The following is a 22,306-nucleotide window of genomic DNA, read 5'->3' on the forward strand; positions in this document are numbered from 1 at the left end:
GAAGAAGATCTGATAATTAACACCACAGCTGAGTTAGTACGAGTTAGTATCTCCTGAATATCATATCATCTCTGTGTAACCAGTGTAGTACGTATGGGAAAATTATAAATGAAACTCAACTAAAGTAGAACATTTTATTTATTAATATCTTCAAAGAAATATATACACGTGCAGCTCAACACTCGACGAAACCGCAGGCAAATCAAACAATCTATACAATAAAAAAGAAAAATGCAATAATGACAATATCCTCACATCATTCGTATTCGTATATTTTTCTCCGTTAATCTGGGTCACGAGCAGACCATCGCTGAGAAAGCTTACATAGGACTGTATAATACACTCTCTAAATATACAGTGCCGTATTATCTGTGGGGGCGGGCGATTACGGTCGAACATAGCAACTGTTGGTATCAAACATTTGATAAATCATTCGATAAATTAGTTTTATGGAGTATTATTCTACTGTATAGGTCCATAATATATTTTTTTGATTTGATTTGATATCAATCCGCAACAAATATTTGATAGCAAGTTGCTATACTCTAACCGTAACAGCCCCAAAGGACTGGTATGTAATATTGGCGCCATTTTGAAACGTCAGTCGGTCTGTCATCTGTCAGTTTTGTTGTATATTAGGAATCGGTTTTTTTTTTTACTCTGTAGACAATATAATTCAGACATTTCGTTAAACAACTATGCCTCTTTATAGTATGTTATTTATTGCATTAGAAAAATATAACAAATATACCGTTTATCTTTAATCTGTGTTTTAATATTTAATAGCAACACTGAAACAGACGGCGACGATACCATACATAAGATAACGATGTCACATTTACTTGGTTTAGATCTCAGATAAATCATGGAATCTATCGAAACATTATAGTAAAGCAACAGCGGATACAAATTCCCGGTAGTTTGTGCAGTAACTAACGATTTGTACGTCATACGGCAATAATTATTGTGACAGCACTTATGACGTGTCAACAAAAATACACGTCGTTTCCCGCTTCTGGGAATTTGCGTTCGTTTTTTATTCACAATAATGTTCCATGCACTCCATTTGCCTTATGTTCTGTAAACCGAGCTTTATATATTGTGTACAGAACCAGGTCGTCAATCTAAAGGTACGTTATCCAATTTCTGTATTTTTTTGTATGACAACACTGAAGGTATGAACTGTTTCGTATTGGCTTAAAAACTGTTTCGTTATCTGCTATATTTTAAAAGGCAAAATCTTATAATTTTATTATTGCTTGTTTCCATTAAAGTCTTTCTTAAAAGGTGGTAAGATTTCGTTTCAAAAATACTTGTAAATTCGTTACTACCACTGAAGCCAAACAAATTTTCTGGCTAAATCTTAATACCTAGATCTGATGCTCCATAATCGAAATGATCTATAACACAAAAGCGAGCATTTTTCAACTGTTTTTCTTTTTTATTTTGAATAAAACTTGATAACGTACGCGAAAGAGTTAACGCATACGCCCAATACAACAGTTCTAAGACTTTTGCTTATGTTCTTGCTTAGATAAAGTGTTACATTCGTGATTCACTTTAAAATGTGTTATTTCATATTTGATAATCGTTTGGAATAACTTTAGGTAACATACATTATTAATCACATCGCCTTGAGCTAAGTGCTAAGACTATTTTTCGTAGGACGAAAAACTACAATATTTTATTAATAAAATTGTCCCAAAATTTAAAAATAGAGCAAACATAAGCCGCTATCGATTAATTGAAACACTGATACAATGTAACAAAAAATCCCAAAGCTAGATCCACACTTGTGAGATTTAATCTCAAGTCTCGCCGCGGCTTAAGCTTTAATTTTTTTTTTTATAAACTTTTACTCCAGATCAAGTCGAAAAACATTTTTGTCAACAGTTCGATCACTCTCACAAACATATTTATCGGAAACGAATATAGGATTCCAATCAGTCCTTTTCACGGGCACCAAGCGCGATTAAACCGGGTATTTCCCATATTCAAATTAATTCTGCTTCTATGTCAAAACTTGTTACCAAAAGCTCTGAAATGTAAATTGTATAAACAACTCTATATCCATAAGGTCTTTTCAACTTAAAAAATAATTATCAGCCTTCGAAACATATATATATACAACAGGAGTAAATAATTGTAACATACAATTTCTGTAAAAAATATATATTACGGAAGGGGGTCAAGTTTCTGTTACTTGAGTTCTAATTTTTTTTATACAAATTTCATATCATCTCATGGCGTAAGCTTTTGACATAGAAGCAAATACACAATTAAAAAAAGCCCATTGTTTAAACAAAAAAAAAAAACTTACAAGTCAGCGAGCACGGTTTTGTAAATTTACTTCTATATGCATTTTTTGATGATATTTTAAAATGTATTATTATTAATGGCACTATATTTTTGTATCTTTTACAACATATACGAATTTGAAATTAAAAAAAAACCTAATATACATAAGTCATAAGTTTACGACACCGTCTCGCTAAATAGACTTTTAAACATCTTAACTAATCGACTATAAGTCGTTCGAACAATTAAAGGATACACAACTTAAATATAAACTATTTTAAAAGCCACTGCCGTTTTGCTGAACGTTTCAAATATCATTCTCGCTAGTATGATTTTAAATATGGAACGAATTGCGCGGGAATTTTTTTCATATTCATTTTTTTTTTAGAAGTAAACATGAATTATTTTTGTAAAAAGAGTGCATTCTCTAGTTAAAAAACTGGGTTGAATTATCAAACCCATTGAAGAACTGACTATCTTCTATCAAATAAGTATGCACTTATAAAAAGTCATTAAATAAATACAAGAACGACTGTAGGTTAAAGCTCTTAAGACATGTCACGAAGTTCCATATTTAAAAAAATCCTGCATAATGTCACATTTGAGAAGTTTGCATATTTCGCGCCATCGCACATCACAGACTATATAGTATCGGTTTAACGAAATAATGCTATTTATACATTCTAAACGTACCGTTTTATGTACTCTATAATTTCAATTTTTAAAAATCGTATCTATGTGCAGCATTAAAGGTACAAATGTTGGCGTCATGAAAAATAAATTTTACCACTTTTTTTTTTAATTTAGTTAGGTGCCAGATGTGAATGTACATTTTTTAATTAAATTACTAAAAATATTTGGCGTATTATTCCTCCAGGATCAGCAGTGCCGCACATACCAAGCTCGAATATGTGTTGAGTGTATCATGCGTCTATAGTCCCCGTAAGCAAAGTTTCTTTATTTTTTTTAATAAGCTTGTCTTCTAGCGTTGTTGACCATCGATAGTTGACGATGACTGTTTATTTACCCATCGAATATTCAAGTATGACTGGTTTTACCATTAATGGTCTAGACTATGCCTTAAATTAGTTGCATCATAAACCCTATAGTTTGTACCTTAGCCAGGTCTGCTGATACAAGACTGATTAAAAAAAAAGTATTAGCTTCAATTACTCCACAGTTCGAACTGATAGGGATGTGAGTCACAGGTTATATTTAAATCTTACAAATTTTACGCTAAATTGGAGGAATATATAGGAATTAAAAATGCAATAAAAACATTATTATTAAAAAAACTAAAATTAAATGCCATACATTAGTACCTTTACCCTATATAACATTTTTTTCAAAAGCTTTATTTGAATTTAGAATACTTTAAGGGAAAAGTTCTCAACGATTTAACACAATTTAATAAATTATAAACGGTTTTTTAACAATAAAATATAATCAGCGTGTTTCGTTACATTAATCTTAATGCCATTTCTATGTTCTGAGATCTGTTATATATTTATTAAAGGCTCTATGAAGTACATCTTATATGTTTGTATGTCTGTGTGTGTGTACGGTACGCGTCGGTCTACTCGCGCAGCTTGAGAGCGTGGTCCTTGATGGCACCACCATCGCCCTCCGACACGAAACGTTTGCGACCTCTGTAAAATAAAATGGACGTGTTTTAGAGTACAAGAATAACAAAAAAAAATTGTTATGTACCTATTATAAGAGAAATTTTGGCTGCGTCATGTGTCTGTCTGGACACGATGACATTAAAAAGTACTCTATAGCCAATTCCAATGGAAGTAGGAAAAACGTACATTTACGTATCTAAAATAATAATATATAAGAATTTGATACGAATACATCTTTATTTATAATACAACACTATTACACTTAAATACTTATATCCGCTTTAATTTCACTTCCAAAATCTCGATAACAGTTTCGTCGACGTTCAGAACGCCATTCTTTCGCAAATCCATTGTGAATATCACAGATTAATCAAGCTCTCGACCAATGATATCGCGTCAATTTGCTGTCAAATGGTATTTGGCTTTTTTCACTGATAGACGAAGTCATTCCTGAGGAACGTTAGGGTGTATAATTTATTAATGTTGTGCCAACAGGCTGCCATATGAAGATGATTGTTGAAGACTTGGCGCCGCGTAAACTAATTGAGTTATATGGTGCATGAAATTGGGACTGCTAGTATTTTTATTAGCAAACATATACAGACTATCATTGGACATTGCACATTGCTGTATGTACATACAGCAAATGTGAAATCGATCTGGAAGGCGCTCTGATACCATGAGGTGCTGACCTATCTCAGGAAGTTAAAGGCTGCACCTCCACGACCGAGAGGTTCGGTTGGGGGTCTATGATCGATTGGTACTGCATTGGATAAACTGGGGTGTTCCACGGGGAGTTGATTCTAGGTTAAGTAGTGTGGAACGTCTGATTTGACTGAGTCCTGCAAGCTCTCAGGCCTGGCCCCGTGTCCGGCGGGCGCGGCGCTCACCTGGTGGGCATGCGCGCCAGCACGCTGTCGGCGAGCCGGAAGCGCGCCGTGCAGCGCTCCACGAAACGGTCCAGCATGATGTACGCCAGCGGCACGTCCAGCACGATGTCAGACATGTCTTCCAGCACGCGGAGGAAGCCCTGGGGACGAAAGTTAATGATTTATTTCTTGCTTTTATCAAATGAATAATCGTTATCAGCTCTGAAACAATCTGAAGAAATCCGGTAACTTATTGGGCGCAGGTTTCGAAGTCGTGGCTTTATGAGAGGTATAAGTTAGCCAACAGTTCAACGAGGTAGTGTGTGAGAAAAATATACACTCAGGGTACATTTTAAAACGAACCTACAATAAAATATAGTATAATAAGCATAGTCTACCGTCTCGTTTATCTACTGGCTTGCGTGTAATGTCTATCCTGAGGTCCTGAGTTGATCCCATTAAGGCATGGGTTGTTATGGGACCGACAATCAGCCCCGAGTCTAAAAGTTGGCAGCATACTATGAAAAACAAGTAAAGTTTTGGGTTCTACGCCTGAACTCTTTCTAGTCTTATGTATTAATAGCGTAAGCCGATTTATGTCCCAGTGATTATGGGACGATAGCTGCACTAAAAAAAAACTCGCTGAGTTTCTTTCGCCGGTTCTTCTCAGGTCAGGGTGTTTCCTTTTCCGAACCGGTGGTAGTGTTTAATTTGACCATCAATAAGAAAGTGTAATACTTCTATATTGAATAAAGGAATTTGAGTTTGAGTTTGCACATAAAAAATCAGTTATGGTCTTATTTTGAAGAGCTCCAGCCGTAGATGTGCAGAAAATTTAAGAGGATTCTTGATTGAATTTAAAAAAACTGTTACGTTTAAAGGGTATGTGGGCCAGTGTAACTACAAGCACAAGGCACATAACATCTTAACTCCCAAGGTAGGTTAGGTTAGGCCTTGGTGTGATGTAAGGAATGGTTCTCACCCTGTCCATTTGATCCGGTGTTACAATGACGCATCTACGCAGCTCGGCGAGGAACGTACAGAGTTGCTCTTCAACACTCGAATTTATTGTCTCCACTGCTAACAACACGGTCTGCAAATGAAAATATAAATTTATTTAATATTTAATATACATCAGAGAAACACCATATCCGTCGACATCGTCGTTTTAAGGGTCTAGGTGGTCACAGTTACTTATAAATAATGTCCATCGCACGGTTAACACCGAGCAGTAGGTTCTGATACCGATTTCAGTAAAACGCCCGTCAGTGTCCGGAAAACGTCAAATGACCCGTCGACCCTACACGAGGCTAGACCAACCTGATTAGACGTAGAGCGATACAATATAATTTTGAATACACTAATCAAATTTATTGATGGTGACCTCTGTGCAAACCTTTCTGGGTACTCTGGACACACGATGGCACAAGTTAGTATTGGTGTGTTTCAGTTAGAAGTGAACAAGTGTAACTACAGGCAGGAGTATAGGATTGTATCATAGTTATTATTATTTCTAGAATTATTTTTAAATATTTTGATATTGCACATATAAAAGCACATCATTAATTTATTATATTGAAATTAGAAGTCTGTAATTTTTAGTCTGTATATCACGTGACCTAAAACACGAGCCGCCATGGTGTGACGTCATATAGGCAGAAACTGTAATTTCAATATCATCCGGCACTTTGATACACAACTTTTCTAGAGTTTTAATGCTAGTATTTGTACATTACACTCCAACGATAGCGATTGTAATCCATTTTTTTCCCACAAAACACCAATATTTATAGCTGTTAACGTTGAATCAGTTCCAGTCGTATATATACACAGCTGTTGTTTTTATCGGAGTGACGTCATCAAAATGACCGACAGTGTTTTTGCGGGAATAAAAAAAAATTTTATTTTATTTTATGGCAAGAAAGCATGTTTATTTTGCCGAAATATATTTTTTGTGACTTTTATTTATGATAATCAACATTTTGAAGTATTTTTTCAAACATAGTAGAATACGCTGTTCTAAAGGTCAATAGTGCGTTGGAAATTATGGGTGATTTCTCACGTTGCCAATGTCTATGGGTGGAGGTGACCACTTACCCTAATTGGCGCATATAATCCGTCCGCCAGGATGTAAACAATACATAGCTCGTGTGATGCGACCTCCGAGATATATTTTGCTACTTCGATAGGGTTTGTACGCTGGTCGGCTACCTCGTAGACCAGCTCGTGGTGGAAGTGCGGCACCTCCAGCTCGCGCACGCAGCGCATCGCCTCGGCGAGGTCGCCCGACGTCAGGTACTCTTTCAGCAGCAGCTGTATTTGCCTTATTAGGGACTTCACCGGCCTGTGAGATACGAAATTGTGAATATTATTTGTTTGTTTCGCTTTTACATCTAAACTACTCGACCGATCATTATTAAATTTGCGTATATAATATAAAGTATTCCTAGAATCAAAGTCCAAATATTGTTTTCATTCAAATATTGTTACATTCGCTTCATCTCTTTCTCGCGGATGGGTTACTGTGAAGTTAAAGAGAGACAGGGCGATCATTACATGAGTTTAATGTTATCGTACTTTGAATGCCTTGACGTACCAGAACGATATTTCTAGTGTTTTAGATGCGGTGAAAACGGTTACCCGTCAACAACATATCGATTACATCTGACGACGTTCGATTTTAGTTGTGTTTCGATATATCCAACACTTAGGCAAGCACTCACCTGATGCCGCCGCCAACTCCCCAAATATTGTCCAATCGCACGAGGCCTTGCTTCATAGACAGCAATGTCTCCGCTCTGTGAATGGCTTGTCTGAAAGTAATTACAGATTATTAATTACATGACTAACAAACATATAGCTTAGACGACAAAGTCCGGTACTATATTCATGTAACGATCCGTTTTCCTTACGGATAGTATAGTCAGGCGTAATTGCAGGCATATTTTGGGGGACAAGCATATGGACAATATGGGTTCACCTCATGGTAAGTGGTCACGACCGCCCTTAGACAATGGCGTTGTAAGACATATTAACGATTCCTTACATCGCCAATGCGCCACCAACCTCGGGAATTAAGATGTTACGTCCCTCGTGCCTGTAGTTACACTGGCTCACACACCCTTCAAACCGGAACACAACAATACAATACAGAGTACTGTTGTTTAGCGATAGAGTATCTGATGAGTGGGTGGTACCTACCCTTGCATAATGACCTACCACAAAGTAATTAATATTTGTTTAAACTTCTCGTATGGGCTGCAACATGTTTATCGCGAATGTGGTACTTTAAAATTAACTGGTCTAATAATTATCCTTCTCCTATCCTACAAATTTTATAAACCATCCCTTGGCTGCTGTTCTTCAAATGAGCGAAGACCAAGGAAGCGCTCCCAAGAAGAAATGTGTCTCGGGGAGTAAGAGGCCAGATTTCGAAGTAACCACCCCCTTTCTATTCATCTAAACACAGTCCGTATATCTATCGCGCGTACATTTTCCCAAACTAAGAAATATCTGCGGACTTTAATAATATTCGTAAGAAGGATCACCTGGCCGGCGGATTGAGGTCTAACCCCGCCCGAGTCTGCACGAATTTCGGCGGCAAGCAGTCGTCGGCCACGCATCGCGCTATGAAGTTGGACAGCAGGACGGCCGCGTCCGGCGTGTCGAGCACCAGGTCCGGCAACTTGTCGAGGAGGCGTTCAAACGCTGTGAAGAAGAAAATGGAAACTATGTCACTATACTATGTAAGGAGATAGCAAATATCATACAAAGTAACCCCCGTTTCCTCAAGTAAATACTATGTATATGACTAGCTGCCCGTATCGGCTGGATATGTGTAATATTCACATAAAGTTTCCCCCCAAAGTACTCCCATTTCCTCATAACATAAAAAAAAAGTCTTATTTTGAAGAGCTCCAGCCGTAGACGTGCAAAAAAATAAAGATTATTCTTGATTGCAACAACAACTTAATTGTTACAATTTAACAAAGAATTAATTTAGAGAGCGCAAAATATAGGCCTAGTATTAGAGAGCTGAGGTCTGGCTGTAAACATAAAAAAAAAAAAAAAATTGAAAAACGTTAACAGAATTAAAGTAAACTGTCACCGAAAAACACGAATTCCAACTGAACTAATTAATATACACTATTTGACATTAAAAGTTTCATTCAAATAATGTTTCATAATTTTGGCGCATTTACAATGTAAGGAAATTAAAAAAAAAAAAAAAAACAAACAAATCTTTTGAATGGACCGCTGGTCTGATTTGATTAGTTTGACTCACCGTATCCGATGTCTTTGGCGGAGAAGAGTCTTCCATAGAGATCGGATATTAAAACGGACGCCATTTCGCAGTGCGACAGTTTGTGGTCCAGTGCTATTTCTATTATAGTCTCGCATATCTGCAACAGATGATACAATACTTCATCTTAGTCTGAACTCTACACAAAATACACAAAGAGCCGAGACGGCCCAGTGGTTAGAACGCGGCGCATCTTACTGACTGGGTAGTCAAGCATCGCTGAATTTTCATGTGCTCAATTTGTATTTATAATTCATCTCGTGCTCGGCGGTGAAGCAAAACATCGTTAGAAAACCGGCACGTGTCTAATTCCAACGAAATTCTGCCACATGTGAGCTCCACCAACCCGCATTGGAGCACTCAAACTCCTCAAAGGGAGAGGAGGTTTTAGCCCAGCAGTGGAAAATTTACAGGCTGATACTGTATACAGTAACCGACCGGCTCCAACTTCGCACGGATACAAAAAATAATTTTAATCCATGCTTTTCATTTCAGACAAATGGTATTAACTTGGTGGTATCATCCATAACATCAGTTACTTTATCACCAACTAGCAATTATTAGTATTGTATTCCGGTTTAAATGGTACGTGAGAATGTTACTACAGGCACAGGATAAATAGCATCAACCTTGCCAATGCTAGTGGCGCTCCCCCGTAAGCGTCGCCGGTGGGGTTTCTCAGTACCCCAGTAACTCCTGGCTAAGATATACGTGTCGTAGCCACTTCACCACCTCAACTCCCTCATATGTAAAAGAACACAATCAATACTCACCAAATGACTCCGCGTAGACGTAACGAATTCCAGGAAGTCCTCAGCAGCCGCGTTAGTGTCGCCGTGCTCGAAATATTCCAATATAACCGGTTCTGATTTACGCTGAAACAAATAGAGGTGCATTGTAAATATTTATTGAACGTAACAATAAATTCTCTTAATTAACGCAAAAATATATATAAATAATTTATCTTTCTCACTCTCTCTCTCTCACATACAGACACACAGACACATACCGACGCACGCACGCACGCACGCACGCATGTTTGAGTTACTTCAGCCTAACAGCTTTTATTAAACTGAATTGTTTCCATGTTTTCCAAAATGTAAATCCAGGAACATAACGGATCGTTATGAATTTATGTTTCGTTATTAGTGTAGTATTTTTTTTTTAAATTAATCTTCACATCAGTTAATGTGGTTTTGAAAAATGTTTGAAAACATTTTTTTTTAATTTTGTGGCTTGACACGTGTTATTGTTTATGCGTCCATATAGCAACGGAGTATATACTCGTACAGACATGTATATAGTTGGTTTATTGTTATCAAGAATGAGTTATTGTTTTATTTGACTACTAATTGATTAGTACTATAGAGACATAGGCATTTTTAATATTTTTAAAATTTTTAAAATAATTCAAATTAAGAAAATAATATGTTCGTCATTGCAAAGTTATGTCAATCAGAAAAATTTACATCTGTCAAAAAGATCAAGCTAACTTGTACAGGGTATAATCAAAGACTCGATACTTACAAAAATGAAAATTTCGTAATTACTTTTTACGAATTACAAACAAATCATAAATTACATAATAACGTAACTAAAAAAACTATTTATAAAACATAAATCATACAGTTTGTACATAACATTTTATAACAGATCTGTATTGTCATTGCATTACAGCAGTAGTCATTGACCTCCTGAATTGATTATGCTAGACATGCGCGTGCGCAACCAGGACAAGATGGTGGCATTTGCATACAACACAAAACGTAATACTTTGATACCTTTATGTGTTTTGACATATTTTTTTTTGTTTTTTATTTACTTAAGACAAATAAATAGACCACCTGATGCCTGATACACTGCCTCGTTAACCATTTAAAACAACACAGAAATACAAAGTATTACTGTTTAGCAGTAGAATATGTTTTGAGTGGTTAGCCAGGCAAGCCTGCACAAAGCCACCAATGACCCCGATAACCTTAATAGCAATCACTATTATATCGTAACTGTCACAAGTTTAAGATTTAATCAACAGATCCAGGGTGATCTGATACTGCCATGGTCATGACGTTGATGATCATATCCTCGCCCCTAATGGCCCTATTGAGAAGGTTACTGCACAAGACAAATTATTATGCACAAGTGCGGGCAAACACAGTTGAACTCTTATTCGCCCACTCTCGTAATCCAAGCAGAAAATCAATGGATTGGAATGGATTCGACGGAAAATCCCATTCCATTATTTCTTTGACCCGGGGTCTGATTCCAAGACCTCGAGATCTGCGACCTTATATGCTAACCACTTAACCAATCAAGCATTCGAATGTGGCATAAAAAATATATCTGATGCCATTTTTTTGTTATCTATACTAACATAAAAATTCTGGCGAGTTCGTTCGTTTGGTTGAACGCTCTAATCTCAGGAAATACTGGTCAGTTTTGAAGAATTCTTCCAGTGATAAACAGTCCATCTATCGAGGAAGGCTATACGCTATACCACGTAACGACCAATAGGAACGGTGTATCAATGAAAAATGTCACAAAAACGGGGCAAAATCATCCCCTTCGAGAGCTTCCGATGCGTAAACGGTAATATTTTGACATACATCATGTCTGACAGAATCTGTAATAAAGTCGGGGCGACTAGTTAGTTTGTAATATTTTTGTATTTTTCGTGTCCTCATTCGGTCTCGAGAGCGTCGAGTATTATTGATAAGATGATAAGCGGAGCGTATTTATCACAGAATAATATTAACCAGAAGTTCTGTTACGTCCTGGTGATGTCAGTACATGAGCTTGACCATCATCTTTGAATTAGCTATCAAACAAATTCCTTTTTTCAATACAGAAGAGTTACACTTGCTTGCAGTTATTGATAGTCAAAAATCTACCACCGTTTCGGAAATAAACACCTCGGACCTGAGAAGAACCGGCAAAACTAAGCGGCATTTATTTTATTTTTAATGTCATTTTTACAACTATTTATTTTATTAATAAAAAACAACAATAATAAATAAATATTGGACATCATCACACACATTACTCTGATCTCAATGTAAGTAGCTAGAGCACTTGTGTTATGGAAAATCAGAAGTAACGACGGCACCACAAACACCCAGACCCAAGACGACATAGAAAACTAATGAACTTTTTCTACATCGACTCGAACCCGGGACCTCGGAGTGGCGTACTCACGAAAACCGGTGTACACACTACTCGACCAGCTCGTCAGACATATGATACAATAAAAATATTTTCGTTATTTGAAACAGCCTGGAGGCGATCGTCTCATTCCCAATGTGTGCAATCAGCTAAGAAGTCATTAGTGTTGTAATATCCTTAAGCACACAAACGCTCTTTAAAGATTCATTTAAATTTTACAATTGAATATTTATGAACGTTTTCTGTGATCCTGTTGAAAAAACGTCAAAATCAAATTCCTTTATTCGATTCGATATAGAAGCATTACTCTTACTCATTGATTGCCAAAGTAAACACTACCACAGTTTCCGAGAAGAAAATACCCTGACTCAGAAGGAGCGGCGCGAAAGAAACTCAGCGGGAAGTTTAATTCGTTTATTTCCCATTTGGGGGTACCCCATACTTAGAACTGAAACTAAAAAGAGAGGCGGAGAGATGGCAACACCCGGTTTGAACGAAGTTGATTGAAATATACATAAAATATATTTATAGAAAAAATAATAATATAAATGCACATCCTGTCTATTCTATACTGTATGTTGTTCCACCTTGTTACTCCCCTTACTTAAAGGATACATTTTAATTTTTAGGGAAACCTGGAGAAGTACTTCGCTCTATGACGAGATGGATTTTAAGGGTGTCCGAACATAAGTCATCTTTTTATAACTCATTTACAATTCAGTCTATTGAGCTTTGGAACCTTCCATTAAATATTCGGGAGGCCAAATCCATAGATATTTTTATAAAGACTTGGCAATTTTGTCTCAGATTTGAAGCATGAGCGAGTGTGAGAGTCAGTGTAACGTCAAAGTTCCCAAGGTCGGCAGGGAATGATTAATATGTCTGACGATGTCTATGAGCGGTGGTGACCCCTTAGCATCAGCAGTATACCCCCATATATATATTGATCGCTTCCGCTTCCGCTATCTCAAGTAGCACGTCCACCGCCTTTACAATATTTTATGCAACAGTGTCAGCGACACGAGAAGATTATCGGATAAAATATTCAATTAAATAAACATTACAACAGCTGTTGGTGAAAAAGTACATCTGTTTAGACCAGTGATTCCCAAAGTGATCCAGGTGGACCCCCATGGGTCCATGGGAGACTTGCTGGGGGTCTACGTAGGCGTGAATAAAAAATGGGGGTCCATAAGAATTTAATAGGGATCCACGAAAATTTATCTGCTTTGGATAGTAAAGAGCAAAAATATAAGCATAGTTTTTATAAGGGCCTACCTACATTGTTTTAAGTACCTAACTAAGCAGATAATATTTTAATGAGGCAAGCGACTGTTACTTGTCCAAACTTGCGTATTCGATATTATGTACAATTTCGTGTAGACTTGAAAAGCGCTATCCGCCCGACAATGCTTAATGCTTGTTCAGACATGAACTTGATCACCACTATAAATACTTGATGCCAAAGGTACCTACCATTTTTTTTTAGGGTTACTAAGGATAGAAATAAAAGCACCAATATTAAGCAAATTGAAATTTAGTTCATATTTTAATGTTTCTCTCAAACTGTGTTTACGGACACATGCCAATAGGTGGTCCACGAGAAAAATAAGTTTGGGAACAACTGCTTTAGACTTATAACATCGAACATAGACCGATCCGTAACTATCTCAAATTTCGAATGTCAAACTGTTTAATCAATTTCAATCTTTCGGTCGCTAGATGGCGACACGTGTATTTTAAATCGCGCTATCGTTTGCAACTTTTGAATATACAAGTGTGTAAAATTAATATTATGCAACAGCCTGTTCTTGTGGCCATATTATACCCTGTTCAAGTTAGCTTGATCTTTATGACAGACGGGGTAGTGACTAGTGATGAGAAACAGGAAATATAACAACGATGGAATGCATAATTCAAATTAGAATTTAAAAAAAAATTACCTTATTTTTCTAAAAAGAGTTATACCAGATAAAGAGAGACCCCAACCCAAAGGACTTCCCCCCTCTCGTTCGTAAAACAACAACAACAATTTAATAATGATTTTTTGTTATCGATATTTGCCATAGTTACTGCCTGTTATTCGCGTCCCTTTCGTCCGACCGTTGTAACATTGTACAAGTGTCTATTATTTTCAGTGTTTCTATTTAAATTTTACTTTGAAGCAATAATATATAATAGAAAAAGTCTTAAAATTTTCGGATAACGCTCGAATCTTATATGTGTATTTTTTTAAATATTTTTACAAATTTTAAAATAATTAAATTAAGAAAATAATATGTTCGTCTTTGCAAAGTTACGTCGACCAGAAAATTTTACATCTGTCAAAACGATCAAGCTATCTTGTACAGGGTATAGTATTCGACTATGAGATCACAGTCAGACATTCCGCAATCGTACGCGGCACGTTCGACGTGTGTAACCGCACTCTAACCAATCACTCGAGTAACGCATCGTAGTCATATGATATTGTTGACACAAGGTAGGTGTGTCTAGTTCGTGCACTATTTATATGCAAATATTTAATTGGATCACGTCCAACGAAGTGCACAACCAGTGGGGTGGGTCAGTTATATTTAGTCACGTGTATTACACAATAATTTAACGATATTTATAATCAAGAATAATATTTACATTGCTACCGTTTCTATTTAATAACGATGAAAGAAAAACTAAAAGTAAAAACCGGCCAAGTGAGAGTACGACTCGCGAACGAACGGTTACACGTGTCAGACTGTCACTTTTCATGAGATACAGACGACTGGTGACAGACGGACGGAGAGCAGTCTTAGTAATAGGGTCCCGTTTTACCTTTTGGGTACGGAACCCTAAAGAAGGTTGTTTTCGGACACCCGGTTGGAACGATGTTGTTTTCGCTTATATGTATATATTTACACAAAGCCCTACGACCAAGTAAAAGTTAGGACATAGGCTACTTTCTGATATTATAAATGCGAAAGAAACTCTATCTCTCTGTTACGCTTTCACGGGCCAAACTACTACTAAGCCGAAATTGATGAAATTAAATGAATTAAAAAAAAATGAAATAGAAAAATAAAGCAAGCTCGAAGTGTACTTTTTATACCTGAAACCTGAAAAGCAACCCCTAAAACGTGAGCCGTATTATTAGATATATATATCGCACTGCAGCTGTCTGTACGTGTGAAACGAAAACGAAACGAAAACAATTAAAAAAAAAAAAACACCTACCACAATTTCTTCCGGATCCGCTTCAACGATCACCTGTTTGAACTCGACGTCGCCATTAGTAACAGCCTCGGAGTCGTAGTTGGGGTCGTTCGCATCTTCCACGTACTCCTCGAGGAGTTCCGACCCTGGTGCACCCCAGACTCCCTTCCCTCCGGCACCGCCTGAAAATTCATCGATTTTAAAGTAACAACCTAAGTTCCGCAATTTCAAAACCGGGATAATACCGAAACCCTAAAATTGATTTTTTTTTTATACATATATATTATACATATTTAATTTTGACATATCATGTCTAAAAATGAACAAATGCTATGTCCACTCGTTTTTATCTTTGATTTAATCTTGTATCGAATAATAAACCTTATTTATCAATGTTTTTTGACATTAGCTTTAATTTTTTTTATTAAAAAAAAAACCTCAATTTCTAATCCCGATATACATACCGTTCTCCATCATTCGTCAAATCATACAACACAAACAAAATTAGATCAATTGTAATCAAGAGTCTATATTAAATTTTAAATTTTCTAAAGATAAATAAATAGCATTTTTTTTTTATTGTTACAATGAACAACGACAGAAATATTTCTTTAATAAAACCAACTTAAAAAAAAAAAACCGTGGAATCTTATTACAGAAAGAACTTGAACTGAGATGACCCAATGGTTAACTTTTCTCACTTGTCTGTCTGTCTGTCGTTTGTAAGCTTAGATCTCTAAAATTACACGCATTACACGACCGATTTTTTATGAATTTTAGATGCTTCTAATGTTATATCGTAAATAAACACATTTCTTGCGACAAAAAACGCAGGGACGTTTTGTATTGTCTAATGACAAAAAGCTGTGAACGTTGTGTATAATGACATTCTGTAGTATATTTGGTATCAGCATTGCAACCGTGCGAAGCCGGGGCGGGTCGCTAGTACAAATTAAAAGCAACTCAAAACGCGAGACGCATATAGTTAAGTTATATATATCCCACTGGAATAAATCCCCTTTTCAAAACTTCTGATACTACGTTACTCGTAATTGACAACTTGGCACTAAAATAATATTTAAATTCAATGACACAAATCACAAACACGATAAGTAACAATGACTCATACCAGCTTTACCTTGTTTTTGAACTGATAAGGCACTATTTATAACGGAATAATATTTTTATAGAGAACTGAGATGGCCCAGTGGTTAGAACGCGTGCATCTTAACCGATGATTTCGGGTTCAACCCAGGTAGGCACCACTGAATTTTCACGCGCTTAGTTTGTGTTTATAATTCATCTCGTGCACGGCGGTGAAGGAAAACATCGTGAGGAAACCTGCATGTGTCTAATTACAACGAAATTCTGCCACATGTGTATTCCACCAACCCGCATTGGAGCAGCATAGTGGAATATGCTCCAAACCTTCTCCTCAAAGGGAGAGATTTCCCTCAGCCCAGCAGTGGGAAATTTACAGGCTTTTATACAAAGACTCAATAATTAGCCTAGAATATTTTTATTATTAATCTGAGTCATCTATTGGCGCGCTTAGGGGGTGAAACTGACTCGTAAGCCATAACGGCACACTGCCTTTTGAAACACGCACGGTCAAGGCACGGCAACCGTCCCGTGTCTAACAGTAATAAATGGGTTACTGGTTCTCGTTAGTGATTTAGTAGTTAGATAGATAACAGAGGCATATGGCATGAGAACCTCCGTGGTCGAGTAGTGTGTACATCGGTTTTCAAACGCCACTCCGAGGTCCCGGGTTCGATTCCCGGCCGAGTCGATGTAGAAAAGTTCATTAGATTTCTATATCTTGGGGCTGGGTGTATGTGGTACCGTCGTTACGTCTGATTTTCCATAACACAAGTGCTTTAGCTACTTACATTGGGTCAGAGTAATGTGTGTGATGTTGTCCAATATTTATTTATTATTTATTAAAAAAAAATGTTCTTTCCCGACACTCGAGCTACCTCCACAGCCATCTAAATCGGTTCAGCGGGTTAAGCTTGAACAGGTAACAGACAGATTTACTTCAGAATTTATTTAGTAAAGATTACTCCGCGCGCGACAACACGCATCATTACGCACGCGACCACGTGTAGTAGCACTTATGAGTGTTGATGTCGTCTTCTTCTCCAATCTAAATAGGTTATAGATACTGAACAAATACGAAACGCGTAGTTATGACAAGCGAGGTCACACAAGAATACCGTTTAGAAAAAAAAAGTAACTACCAACAAAACTTTAAAATCTTAAAAACTTTTTAATCTTCTGTACATATAATAAAATTGAATTGTCTGTTTGTAATATCAAAATAAACGCTTTTTACTAAATGCTAAATGTTTACACGATACATATAACAAAATACTCAATAAGTCGCGGGCACGGCTGGTTTGTAACATATTATGTTCAATTATTTTCAAAATTGAAATAATACGCAAACAGCTAACGAAAAAAAAAAAAAAATTATCAATTAAAAAAAAAAACATACGTTTTTTTTATCTTGCGTATTTCAGCGATAGCAACACGCCTTTAGATAAACTTACTACGCAGTTCCTTTGCCACTAAAGCCGCATTAAGAAAATAAACGCTACAACAATACTCTTAAGTCGATAATAATAAATAGTCATGTATAGCCTATTCCAATGGAAATAGGAAAAAAGATAAACAAACCTTAGATTTAGGTATGCCATGCGATTTGCTAATAACTCTACTATATTGTGCACTACTAAGAGTTTATGATTAATATATCTTTACTTATAATACAACACTATTACACTTAACTACTTATTTCCACTTAAATTTTACTCCCAAAATTCCGACAACAGTTTCGTCGACGTTCAACACGCCATCTTTCTGCAAATCCGTAGGGAATATCATAGACTAATCAAGCTCTCGACCAATGATATCGCGTAAATTTGCTGTCAGCTGTTGTTTATTTGGCTTATACCTGTTATGGTTGGAATAGAGTTTATATATATATATATATGTATATTGAGATCAAAGAATCTGTCCGTGATACATAATAAATACAAACATATAAAAACAACGCTTGTCACGGCCATAGTTTAAATATAAAGCGGGAGAAACTGCGAAGTGTATCGACTTCTATATATATTTTATGATATACGTGTTCGGACGAGCGAATGGGCCACTTGGTGGTAAGCGATCACCACCACATAGACAATGGCGCTGAAATATTAACCATTGCTTACATTGCAAATACGCTACTATACTTGAGAACTAAGATGTTATGTCCCTTGTGCCTGTAGTAACACTGGCTCACTCACACTTCAAACCGAAACACAAAAATAGTAAAAACAGCTGTTTGGCAGTAGAATATCATAATATTTGTTTACATTTTATTTTTATAAATTGTGGCGTTATTTTATATTTTTACTGAACATCAGATCTTCGCTGGACTTCGAGCTTGTCGTCTTCTTGGAAGACCATAAAAGAATATTGTCATGACAACTGAACTGACACCTAAAACTTAACACCATGGAATCAGAAGAATAGTTCTAATTAGTTCATTTGTGTAGAGCTGGATTTAAACGTCGGGAGGCCCTGGGGCTACAAAGGAGTTTAGGTCCTAATTATTATTATTTTACAAATTAAATTGAACATTTTCATTTCAGTCACAGGTTTGTTAATAATATATTAACTCTTTGTATCAGTAAAGTCATTTAAAACAACATATTATTATAACTCAACTATACCAAGATATCTAAACATATATTACATTAAAATAGTAAAAGATGTCTATTGGGGCCCCTCTCTTGTGGAGGGCCCAGGGTCCTGTGGTTGTCCCGGTTACCCTTCCTTAAATCCAGCCCTGTTAATTTGTGTGTTACATTTTCATGTCTAAACTGCACAACCGATGTCCTTAAACCTTGCCAACTCCCCCCCCCCCACATATGCGGACACTAAAACAAACCTTGACTTTTATATACTTTTAATGGTACCGTACCTAACGTCTTGTTTCACGTTATATGTTTCGTAACATTATAACAAACATACTATATATATTTGTTTATATAATATAATACTAGCCATACATTAGAGTCTTACCAAATTTTATATTATAATATATTAATTACTAGCTTTGCCCGCGACTTTGAACATATTTGAATTTAAAAAAAAAAAAAAGTGTCAGTACAGTTCGCAGATTTTACTATAACTTATTGTATATTAGGCGCCATTTGTGATATGAAGTCGTTGGTGGGGAGCACCCCGACGTGGCGGCGTTGTAGTGGAATGAGCGAGAACTGAGCTCGGTACTGGACAGTATTTGGACATTGCAGCGTGACTTTATTATTATTTTATAAATCATTCTAAAATGTAGCCTAAGTTACTCTTTACATCAGCTATCTGCCAGTGAAAGTCCCGTCAAAATCGGTCCAGCCGTTCCTGAGATTATGTCGGAACAAAAACACGGACAAATTTGTAAAAAATGGTATTTTGGTACATGTACCGTGTATAACACGCATATGCATCTAGTTAAAAATTGTTATTTCAATATTACAAACAGACACTCCAATTTTATAATATGTATAGATATTCTTGTCATTTGTCAAATCTATATTAATACTATAAATGTGAAAGTAACTCTGTCTATCTGTCTGTCGCTCCTTCACTGCCAAACCGATGAATCGAATCGAAAGACGAAATTTGTTATGAAGCAAACTTGAACTTCAAGGAAGGACATAGGCTACTCTTTTTGCCTAACATATGACAACCAACCACCTTAAACTATAAGTTGACAACTAGTAAAATATAAGTCTTGAAGAGTTTTTTTTACAATATAGGTATCAGGAGGCCCATTTGCTTGTGTGCCAACAAGCAAATGGGCCTCCTGATCGTAACAGACGGGCTTAGAGTCTTACCAAATTTATTATTAAGTACAGCTCATTGGTTCGGCCATTAAAGTGCAACAGACAGAGTTACTTTAATTTATAAAATTACTACAGATGGACATATTTAACCCGCAAAGTGCACACGACTACAAACAAAATACATAATCAAGTAGGATGTTCGTTACTAAAGTTACTTAAAGATTCAATAGTGTTTACAAGAACTGATTGGATTCAACTATATGTTCATATAAACATAAATATGTTAAAACATTTTGTTATTTCTGTATGATAGTGTACATGACATAAATTTAAAATGTGCTATGGAAATTATAATCTTCAATTGTATATACACTAAGAAAACTGTGTTAATTGGAAGGATTATTGGGCTACAGGCGTGTCGGAAGGCAGAAAAAGAGATCTATATTGATTATTTTATTGCATGGGAAATTACATTAAATAAAAACAAAGAATATACTATTTAATACAAAATTATATTAAGATAAAAATAGTGTGGACTTAGTATTCATGGTGTGGGTTAGTGTTATAGTGGAAAAGAATAAGTACTAAGTTTCTTGCCTGTTAGTCTCGGTAGAATCTACTTTCCGAACCGGTGGCAGTTTTAAATTTAATTGAACACTGCAACATGACGATTCAATCATGCTTTTATAAGAATATACTTAAATAAAGAGTATTTAGATTACAGAAATGTGTAATGCTACAAACTTTGGTGGATTTTATTCAATTTTACCAACTGTGGTACAAACGTTGCAAGACTTCTTTTTGAAAAAAAAAAATGCCTTTCTTTAGTGGGTGTTAGATTTCGTGATTACTTAGTCAGTGGTATTTCGCTTTATATCTAATAAACCTAGTCTCGATTTTCGAGTTAAGTAATAATTTACGTAAATTTAGACGAATCGAAAATTTGTTAAATATTTTTATTTTAGTTGATATATATTTCCGCCTCCGTCGTAGAATGTTTTAGACAAGGTCAAAAAACAAAATTGACCTTCACTTTCGATAGAGGCGCGTTATATTTTTAACGTTATTGTGACGACATCGAACGCTCGGTTTCTATAACTTTTGTAAATATTAGAAATTAATTATTACCAGCCGGTACAAAAAAAAACATTTTTATCGCTAATCGTTTATTTTTATCTGTAAACCGCATTAGATAAACAAGTTTAAAATAGCCTTGGATGGACGACGAAAGTTGTTTACAAGCTTCGATTGCGTAACGTGTCATTGAACTATCACAATTAATGACCTACGGCAATCGACACGAAAAAGGACCCTTTAGTCAAATCGTAACTGCGCAAAAGCAGACAGCGATTACCTGACCTTGAAAACGACGCTAAAAATGCCGCAATGTAAATACATAACACACCATAATATTGTTCTACCGGTGTGTAGTAAACAGAACGTATGTAAATATACTCAAATGGCACGTATATATGTCCCATACAAACGTTCCAGAACTTTCTCCGTCTCGTTTGACATAAATATCATTAATATGTAGCCGGTATTAGCTGAAAATAGCACGTACCTTTCTTGGGCAGCCCTCTGCCATGACCGTTGCGCGGTCGACGGCTATTTTTCCAACTGCGATATTTCGGGAGCGGAGTTGCAACAGGGCTGGGCCCTTCCTTGCTATTGCTGCGTACGTATTTCTTGTGTTTGCGACGCAATTTCTCCGTATGGGAGGCAACAGCGTCCCCGGCTCCCTCCACAACTTGCTTTTCATTCTCGTCCACCGCCACGTTTTCCGAATCGGATACAACGCGATCTACTTCCATTATATCTAGCAGCCCGCTTCGGGTGGGATGGTAGCGTTAAATATCTTTTATCGCAATACTAAAGCGAATCCACTAGGATTCCACTAGGAAATCTGCTATAGTAATTGCAAATGGGACTCATAAACAATAGAGACGATACGAAGCACACGTATTTGTGTATAGCATGCACTCTGCGTATTTGTTTTGAGAGCACATTGACGCG

At 36.3% G+C, this 22,306-nt stretch overlaps 1 protein-coding gene across 2 annotated transcripts; it reads right to left on the reverse strand.

Annotated features, from left to right (window-relative positions):
- Positions 1-120: 120 nt before the first annotated feature.
- Positions 121-22,294, reverse strand: LOC125074617 (programmed cell death protein 4). Of its 2 annotated transcripts, XR_007120148.1 has the most exons (11): positions 21,855-22,294; positions 15,468-15,628; positions 9,869-9,970; positions 9,078-9,195; positions 8,341-8,500; positions 7,516-7,605; positions 7,004-7,136; positions 5,775-5,885; positions 4,814-4,953; positions 3,762-3,947; positions 121-1,216 (listed from the first exon to the last, which is right to left on the reverse strand). XR_007120148.1 is itself a non-coding variant. In XM_047685983.1 (10 exons), exons 1-10 carry the CDS (start codon positions 22,102-22,104, stop codon positions 3,875-3,877), a joined length of 1,338 nt encoding a protein of 445 aa, XP_047541939.1. In that variant the 5' UTR covers positions 22,105-22,294; the 3' UTR covers positions 121-3,874. The 2 variants fall into 2 exon arrangements, 1 of the variants encoding a protein (XP_047541939.1); XM_047685983.1 differs by having other exon boundaries at positions 121-3,947.
- Between the last annotated feature and the right edge of the window lie 12 nt (positions 22,295-22,306).

This window comes from Vanessa atalanta, chromosome 28 (genome assembly GCF_905147765.1).
Source record: "Vanessa atalanta chromosome 28, ilVanAtal1.2, whole genome shotgun sequence".
In the NCBI taxonomy this organism is placed as follows: Eukaryota; Metazoa; Arthropoda; class Insecta; order Lepidoptera; family Nymphalidae; genus Vanessa; species Vanessa atalanta.

What these genes read in the sequence shown, in the direction of transcription:
- LOC125074617 (XM_047685983.1), bottom strand. Translation starts at nt 22,104, where the DNA reads ATGGAAGTAGATCGCGTTGTATCCGATTCGGAAAACGTGGCGGTGGAC. An exon ending in CAGAGGGCTGCCCAAGAAAG is followed by an intron (nt 15,629 to 21,854) that starts GTACGTGCTATT and finishes ATGAATTTTCAG; the next exon opens with GCGGTGCCGGAGGGAAGGGA. An exon ending in CGGATCCGGAAGAAATTGTG is followed by an intron (nt 9,971 to 15,467) that starts GTAGGTGTTTTT and finishes TATTTGTTTCAG; the next exon opens with CGTAAATCAGAACCGGTTAT.